Source organism: Lipophrys pholis (assembly GCF_963383615.2).
Source record: "Lipophrys pholis genome assembly, contig: SCAFFOLD_81, whole genome shotgun sequence".
Classification (NCBI taxonomy): Eukaryota; Metazoa; Chordata; class Actinopteri; order Blenniiformes; family Blenniidae; genus Lipophrys; species Lipophrys pholis.
This window is the reverse complement of record NW_028292290.1, coordinates 80001-89416: the sequence shown is the minus strand read 5'-3', so window position 1 is coordinate 89416 and position 9416 is coordinate 80001. Positions and strand designations below refer to the sequence as shown.

At 51.7% G+C, this 9416-nt stretch overlaps 1 protein-coding gene across 1 annotated transcript in view; it reads left to right on the top strand.

Annotated features, from left to right (window-relative positions):
* Window positions 1-1319: 1319 nt before the first annotated feature.
* The window catches only part of st18 (ST18 C2H2C-type zinc finger transcription factor), a gene marked incomplete at both ends in the record, with an annotated part of 38039 nt that continues 29942 nt past the window's right edge, over window positions 1320-9416 (top strand). Inside the window, 2 exons of the mRNA XM_080493679.1 lie at window positions 1320-2018; window positions 6114-6248. Of these exons, the coding sequence (XP_080349805.1) occupies window positions 1320-2018; window positions 6114-6248 (834 nt within the window). The remainder of the gene's footprint in view (window positions 2019-6113; window positions 6249-9416) is intronic.

Below are 9416 nucleotides of genomic sequence, written 5' to 3'. Positions count from 1 at the left end.
ATCACATTAGTGCAGCGGAGCAGCGTTGTGTGTTAAAGCTCTTTTGGAGGATTATGATAAAGCTGATTCTCTGTGCTGATCTCCTTCTTCTCCATCGATGGAATCCTTCCTTGTGCTTTGGGATCCAGGCGTCGGCTCGCTGAAGAGGATCAGCTCAGATTCACTCCGATCAATCCACGTGATCACCTCCTGCTGTTAATCACTGCATCACCTCGTATGACCGGGGTGTCTCATGCCTTTAGAGGATCACTCGAACCCTCCCCCCCACCTCATTTCACCTCCACCCCCCCACCTCATTTCACCTCCACCTCCACCCCCCCACCTCATTTCACCTCCACCCCCCCACCTCATTTCACCTCCACCTCCACCCCCCCACCTCATTTCACCTCCACCCCCCACCTCATTTCAGCTCCACCCCCCCCACCTCATTTCAGCTCCACCCCCCACCTCATTTCACCTCCACCTCCACCCCCCCACCTCATTTCACCTCCACCCCCCCCACCTCATTTCACCTCCACCCCCCCACCTCATTTCAGCTCCACCCCCCCACCTCATTTCACCTCCACCTCCACCCCCCCACCTCATTTCACCTCCACCCCCCCACCTCATTTCACCTCCACCTCCACCCCCCCACCTCATTTCACCTCCACCCCCCACCTCATCCCATCACCATCTCCTTGTTCATCTTCATCATGTATTTCTTTTTTTTCACGTTTCATTTCTGCAAACATCAGTTTGTTTTTTGATTCAGGCGACATGTTGTACACATACACCTAAAAAGACAGACAGTGTGTGTGTGTGTGTGTGTGTGTGTGTGTGTGTGTGTGTGTGTGTGTGTGTGTGTGTGTGTGTGTGTGTGTGTGTGTGTGTGTGTGTGTGTGTGTGTGTGTTAATCCTTGGTAATCTCTGATTGGAAGAAACAGTTGGAATATCTGCATGTGCTGATGGTGATGATGATAAAGATGATGTTTCAGCATAAAAACATGTCTCTCTCACACACACACACACACACACACACACACACACACACACACACACACACACACACACACACACACACACACACACACACACACACACACACACACACACACACAAACAGAGGAAACCTGCTGATCTGCGACTCCAAAAAAAGACCTGAGCCGGGAATCAAACCTGTTTTAGAGCTGTGAGGTCGAGGAGCCAACCACTGCTCCACCAAGTGGAAGAACCACTGCTCCACCAAGTGGAAGAACCACTGCTCCACCAAGTGGTCATCAGAACCTTGTGGAAATGTCAACCAGTTGATTGACATATCGTTTCTCCACTTCCTGTTCCAGATGGGCTCCTGGCAGTGGACCAAACAGACGTGACATCCAACGGTTCTCCTCCGTCAGAGTGCGACCCCTCTGTGCCTGCGGTGGATGAGGACAACCAGCTCCTCCTTCAGGAGGAGGAGGGGCATAGTCTGGATGGGAGTCCGTACGGTGAGCTGACAGATGGCGAGTGGGAACCGCTGCTGACATCCGCCACGGTCAGCCCGTCCAGAGCGCCCGAGGAGCTCTCCACCCACGGCGTGAAGGAGGAGCCTAACCCGGAGGCGGGGGGCCTCTTCCAGGCCAAGGCCTTCAAGTATCCACCGCTCGCCGTCGCCCTCAGCGGCGAGGGCGACGACGACGGCAAGAGTGAGGACAACGGCGAGGCGGAGGTGGAGCGGATGGCGCAGCTGAACGGCTGGACGCTGGGCCTCCACCAGATGAGCCGTGGCAGCGTGAACCTCAGCCTGCTGGAGCACGCCATCGCCCTGCAGAGCGAGCACAGGCTGGAGCACGCCATCGCCCTGCAGAGCGAGCACAGGCTGGAGCACGCCATCGCCCTGCAGAGCGAGCACAGGCTGGAGCACGCCATCGCCCTGCAGAGCGAGCACAGGCAGGTGCTCCACGATGCCTACCGCCACGTGGACCGCTTCCTGCTGGAGCACATGACCAGCGAGCGGCGGCACCACCGCATAATGGAGCTCAGCTACCCCGCAGCCAAAGGTACCAATGCATGGGGGCAGGGCAAAGTGCACACACCTAGAAACACTCCTCTAGAAACACTCTCCTAGAAACACTCTCCTAGAAACACTCTCCTAGAAACACTCCTCCAGAAACACTCTTTGAGAAACACTCTCCTATAAACACTCTCCTATAAACACTCTCCTAGAAACACTCTCCTAGAAACACTCCTCCAGAAACACTCTTTGAGAAACACTCTCCTATAAACACTCTCCTATAAACACTCTCCTAGAAACACTCTCCTGGAAACACACTTCTAGAAACACTCCTCGAGAAACATTCTCCTATAAACACTCTTCGAGAAACACTCTCCTATGAAACACTCCTCGAGAAACACTCTCCTAGAAACACTCTCCTGGAAACACACTTCTAGAAACACTCTTCGAGAAACAAACTTCTAGAAACACTCCTCTAGAAACACTCTTTGAGGAACACTCTCCTATAAACACTCTCCTATAAACACTCTCCTATAAACACTCTCCTAGAAACACTCTCCTAGAAACACTCTCCTATAAACACTCTTCGAGAAACACTCTCCTATAAACACTCTCCTATAAACACTCTTCGAGAAACACTCTCCTATAAAACACTCCTCGAGAAACACTCTCCTAGAAACACTCTCCTGGAAACACCCTTCTAGAAACACTCTTCGAGAAACAAACTTCTAGAAACACTCCTCTAGAAACACTCTTCGAGGAACACTCTCCTAGAAACACTCTCCTATAAACACTCTCCTATAAACACTCTCCTATAAACACTCTCCTATAAACACTCTCCTGGAAACACACTTCTAGAAACACTCTCCTAGAAACACTCTCCTAGAAACACTCTCCTATAAACACTCTCCTAGAAACAGACTCGTTTTTTAACAGACTCGTTAAACAGACTCGTTAAACAGACTTGTTTTTAAACAGACTCGTTTTTAAACAGACTCGTTTTTTAACAGACTCGTTAAACAGACTCGTTAAACAGACTTGTTTTTAAACAGACTCGTTTTTAAACAGACTCGTTTTTTAACAGACTCGTTAAACAGACTCGTTAAACAGACTCGTTTTTAAACAGACTCGTTTTCAAACAGACTCGTTAAACAGACTCGTTGTGAAGATGACTTGTGATTTGTAAAATTGGGTTGAAAACCATTAACAGGACCCAAAGATGGCGGAATCAGGAAACCAAATCCTCTTAAGGTCTAAAAACCTTTTGGCAGTGACGGCAGAAATAATCAGTCATAAAGAAAAAAGCAGATTTTCTGATGAATCGCTGCGATTTGATAGAATCACCGGGGAGTTTAACCGTCGCTCTGAATCCTGCTAAAGTCTCTACTTTGTCAGGATTCTCTCTCTCCTGTTTCCCGACTCTTCACTGCCGCTGGCTCAGCGATAATCCTCCACGTAATCTGTCCTCTCCACGGCGGCGTGACGAAGTGACGCTCCGCCAAACCACAGTCGCCAATGGAAAAACCCGTTTATACCACGTCACAGCACCGTCACACCTGCAGAACACCGTCACACCTGTAGAACATCATCACACCTGTAGAACATCATCACACCTGCAGAACACCATCACAACTGTAGAACATCATCACACCTGTAGAACATCATCACACCTGCAGAACACCATCACAACTGTAGAACACCGTCACACCTGTAGAACACCGTCACACCTGCAGAACACCGTCACAACTGTAGAACACTATCACACCTTTAGAACACGTCACACCTGTAGAACACCGTCACACCTGTAGAACACCGTCACACCTGCAGAACACCGTCACAACTGTAGAACACCGTCACACCTGTAGAACACCGTCACACGTGCAGAACACCGTCACAACTGTAGAACACTATCACACCTTTAGAACATCATCACACCTGTAGAACATCATCACACCTGCAGAACACCATCACAACTGTAGAACACCGTCACACCTGCAGAACACCGTCACAACTGTAGAACACTATCACACCTTTAGAACACGTCACACCTGTAGAACACCGTCCCAGCAGAACAATGTCACATTGAAACAATTTCACACCTGCAGAACGTCACAGCAGAACACCGTCACACCCGTAGAACATCATCACACCTGCAGAACACCATCAGACCCGTAGAACACCGTCACACCTGCAGAACTCCGTCACATTTGCAGAACACTGTCACACCTGTAGAACACTATCACACCTGTAGAACACACCACACCTGTAGAACACGTCACACCTGTAGAACACTGTCACACCTGTAGAACACGTCACACCTGTAGAACACTATCACACCTGTAGAACACACCACACCTGTAGAACACGTCACACCTGTAGAACACGTCACACCTGTAGAACACACCACACCTGTAGAACACACCACACCTGTAGAACACGTCACACCTTTAGAACACGTCACACCTGTAGAACACCGTCCCAGCAGAACAATGTCACATTGAAACAATTTCACACCTGCAGAACGTCACAGCAGAACACCGTCAAACCCGTAGAACAACATCACAGCAGAACAATGTCACAATAAAACAACATTACACCTGTAGAACAATGTCACAGCAGAACACCGTCACAATAAAACGTCCCACCTGCATAAACACGTCACAGAAGAACGTCACATCCGTAGAACAACTTCACAGTAGAACAAAGTCAGAACAATGTCACAGCAGAAACACTCACTGCTTCAGAACACTGTAGCCAGAGTCCTCGTCAACACACTGAGGGTGGAGCACATTACACCACCACACTGAGGGTGGAGCACATTACACCACCACACTGAGGGTGGAGCACATTCCCCCCACCACAGAGAGGGTGGAGCTCCTCCCCCCTGCTCCACCCTCTCCACTGGCTGCCTGTGTATCAGAGGACTTCAGAATGTCCTTCTGCTCTAGAAAGCTTTGAAGGGTCTCGGCCTAAATCATCTCAGATTGACTTGTAGAAGATCAAAGCTCCAGACCTCTGAGGTCATCAGGAAGAGGTTGACTCACTGTTCCTACAGTCAGAAGAAACAAGGTGAAGCAGCTTTTAGTTCCTACCTCCTCACCTGTGGAACAAACTTCCTGAACACCTGAAGACTGCTGACACACTCCCTTCTTTTAAATCAGGACTTAAAACATTCCTAGATGTACAGGATGTAGAATCAACAATAGATTTTACTTACTTAGTAAACTAATGCTGCTTATATCTTTAATTTCTTTTAAAGCTTTAATATATTTATTTTATTAATATATTTCTTATGTCTTAAAACTAAGGTTTTTCTGTGTTTCTTTAAATTCTTTTATTTCTTTGTAAAGCTCTGGGAATTTCCTTGTGTTTCAATGGTGCTCTATAAATACATCCAGCCGCCTGTTGTCCTGTTCATCCAGCCGCCTGTTGTCCTGTTCATCCAGCCGCCTGTTGTCCTGCTCTGGTTCATGTGTTCATCCAGCCGCCTGTTGTCCTGCTCTGGTTCATGTGTTCATCCAGCCGCCTGTTGTCCTGCTCTGGTTCATGTGTTCATCCAGCCGCCTGTTGTCCTGCTCTGGTTCATGTGTTCATCCAGCCGCCTGTTGTCCTGCTCTGGTTCATGTGTTCATCCAGCCGCCTTCTTTTAAAACTTCCATAGATTTGAGATGAAACAGTGAAATTTGTCAGCCTTCATTTGATTTTTTATCATTTTAGCTTCTAATTCATTAAAACCTAAAATAATTAAAATATCAAACATATTGTTTGAATTATTTCTTCTCACCCAGGAAACATTGATCAGTTAATGGTGCTGTCTTCAGTCAGTCTGCTCCAGAGCAGCTGTGGCTTCCTGGTTTACCAGCGTCCAGTCAGGAGTGACTGAATAATGTAAAGTAAAGCCTCCTTCAGTGTCCAGAAAAGACTTTATAAAAACTATTATTATTGTTCGTTCAACTCAACACTGATTCATTTTGTGTCAAAACAAAATCGTCTGATGCAGAAACTTTCTACTGCTTCTGATGAACTCAGTTTTATTTATTCAGCTTCAACTTCAGCAAGTTGGCATGAAACTCAGACCTGCAGAACCAGAGCCACAAGCGACTGCCTGCTGGTGTTTCTTCATGTGTCTCTGTTCCTGCAGATTCCTCCAGAACAGACAAGAAGGACATCAAGTGTCCGACACCGGGATGCGATGGAACTGGTCACGTCACTGGACTGTACCCTCACCACCGCAGCCTGTCGGGCTGCCCGCACAAAGTCCGAGTCCCCCCCGAGAGTGAGTACTGGAGTACACAAGTACAGGAGTACTATTACTTTCCTCACAATTAAAGTCCCTTCATGAATGGTTAAGGTAACGAGTTACTTCTTGAAGATGATAGTTACTTTTTTAGTTAGTGCAAATAAAAGGTAACGAGTTACTTCTTGAAGAACTGGTGTTGTGAGAAACTCAGAACAGTTGAGACATGTTGAACATCGTGCTGCGAGCAGGTGAGTAAGGGGCGTGGTCATGTGCGAAAGGGGCGTGGTCAGGTGAGAAAGGGGCTGTTCCACCTTACCTTATGTGGCGGAGCGTGGCGGAGCGTGGCGGAGCGTGGCGGGGCGTGGCGGGGTGTGGCGGGGTGTGGCGGAGCGTGGCGGGGTGTGGCGGAGCGTGGCGGGGTGTGGCGGAGCGTGGCGGGGTGTGGCGGAGCGTCGCGGAGCGTGGCGGAGCGTGGCGGGGTGTGGCGGAGCGTCGCGGAGCGTGGCGGAGCGTGGCGGGGTGTGGCGGAGCGTGGCGGGGCGTGGCGGGGTGTGGCGGAGCGTGGCGGGGTGTGGCGGGGTGTGGCGGAGCGTGGCGGGGCGTGGCGGGGTGTGGCGGAGCGTGGCGGGGCGTGGCGGGGCGTGGCGGAGCGTGGCGGGGTGTGGCGGAGCGTGGCGGGGCGTGGCGGGGTGTGGCGGAGCGTGGCGGGGTGTGGCGGGGCGGGTTTTTGCGCAGTCCGACTGAAAAGTTGTGGAAGGTAGGGAAGAACCCACGACCGCCGGCTACGATTTCCCGCTCCCTGTCCGTTGAGGTTCCGGACCGAGGAACGGGTCTGTGAGGAGGAGCTACAATGCAGCCGTCTGCTGATTGGTCGTGAGGATCGTTACTCTGGACTTGCTCACAATATTTAATTATTTCATCGACCATAACTCTCCTGTTGTTGTTTACATACGCGGCTTTGCTGACTGGTTGACTGGTTAATTAAAATGTCGATGCGCGACACAACATCGCGTCTTTTAACGAGATACAGACGCTCCTCCGTCAGGAACAGGAGGAGCTTCAGGAGGAGCTCCTCCATCAGGAACAGGAGGAGGAGCTTCAGCAGGAACAGGAGGAGCTTCAGCAGGAACAGGAGGAGGAGCTTCAGCAGGAACAGGAGGAGGAGCTTCAGCAGGAACAGGAGGAGCTTCAGCAGGAACAGCAGGAGGAGCTTCAGCAGGAGCTCCTCCGTCAGGAACAGGAGGAGCTTCAGCAGGAACAGGAGGAGGAGCTTCAGCAGGAACAGGAGGAGGAGCTTCAGCAGGAACAGGAGGAGGAGCTTCAGCAGGAACAAGAGGAGCTTCAGCAGGAACAGGAGGAGGAGCTTCAGCAGGAACAGGAGGAGGAGCTTCAGCAGGAACAAGAGGAGGAGCTTCAGCAGGAGCAGGAGGAGCTTCAGCAGGAACAAGAGGAGGAGCTTCAGCAGGAACAGGAGGAGGAGCTTCAGCAGGAACAAGAGGAGGAGCTTCAGCAGGAGCAGGAGGAGCTTCAGCAGGAACAGCAGGAGGAGCTTCAGCAGGAGCTCCTCCGTCAGGAACAGGAGGAGCTTCAGCAGGAACAGGAGGAGGAACTTCAGCAGGAACAGGAGGAGGAGCTTCAGCAGGAACAGGAGGAGGAGCTTCAGCAGGAACAGGAGGAGCTTCAGCAGGAACAAGAGGAGCTTCAGCAGGAACAGGAGGAGGAGCTTCAGCAGGAACAGGAGGAGGAGCTTCAGCAGGAACAAGAGGAGGAGCTTCAGCAGGAGCAGGAGGAGCTTCAGCAGGAACAAGAGGAGGAGCTTCAGCAGGAACAAGAGGAGGAGCTTCAGCAGGAACAAGAGGAGGAGCTTCAGCAGGAGCAGGAGGAGCTTCAGCAGGAACAAGAGGAGGAGCTTCAGCAGGAACAGGAGGAGGAGCTTCAGCAGGAACAAGAGGAGGAGCTTCAGCAGGAGCTGGGCGCTGCTGTTCACAATGAGAAAGTTTAACCTGAGTCACAGAGAACGACTCCTCCGGCCGCAGGCCGCTTCCATGTTCTTCGCTGGACGCGTCTCCGAGTCGATCTCCACCCTGCAGGTGGACCGCGAGACTGAGTTGGTCCTCGGTGCGCTTCGCCGTACCGTAACCTCCTGCTCCGCAACGTGCTGCGCGGTGGAACAGCGGCTTTAGATTTGTCTGGTTTGATCTTCAGAAAGAAGTTTCTTCAGTCACCAGATGGGAACGACACAGCAGCGGTTCTCCTCCAACACGAGTCTCTTTACATTCAGCTGCAGTCAAAAGTTCACAAACTTTTCAAGTAAACTGAATTCTTCTTCTTCTTTCTTGGTCCTAATGTGTCCTAACGTTTCTCGCCTGCGCTGGCGATTGTTAAGTCGTTTCAATAAACTGCACAAACACTGAACATTAAACAGGAACGTTACAAAAGGAACAGAAAAAGTAATTAAGTTTTTCAGAGCAGCACAAGCTCCGTCTGCAGCCACTGTTTGCAAATCAAAGCCGAGCGACACACATTGAGAAATAAATAAAACTCCAGCAACTAATTGGAGGGATGTGGAGAAAAGAAGTTTCTAAGGATACGAGCGGACCTTCAGGGTTTGAAGAATATAATCAGCCGCTTTACGCTCCTCGCTGCACGGAGCTGTTTACATTCAGCCACATGACAGCGTTTCTCACAATGAGCCGCCGCTTCTTCCACCGCGGCTCTGAAGCGTCAGCCTTCATCTTTAAGCTCTTTCTGTCTCACATGTTGAATTAGTCTGTTTCCTCTGCCGATCAGAGCTCCGCGCCGCACCGCGCCACAGCGTCGCAGCGCACCGCGCCACAGCGTCGCACCGCTCCACACCGCACCGCGCCACAGCGTCGCAGCGCACCGCGCCACAGCGCCGCACCGCTCCACACCGCACCGCGCACAGCGTCGCAGCGCACCGCAGCGCGCCGCGCCACTCCACACTGCACCGCGCCACAGCGCCGCAGCGCACCGCGCCACAGCGCGCCGCACCACTCCACTGCACACCGCGCCACTCCACAGCGCGCTGCACCACAGCGCCGCAGCGTACCGCACCGCACCGCGCCACAGCGCGCCGCACCACAGCGCCACAGCGCGCCGCACCACAGCGCCACAGCGCGCCGCACCACAGCGCCGCAGCGTACCGCACCGCACCGCGCCACAGCACACCGCGCCACAGCACAC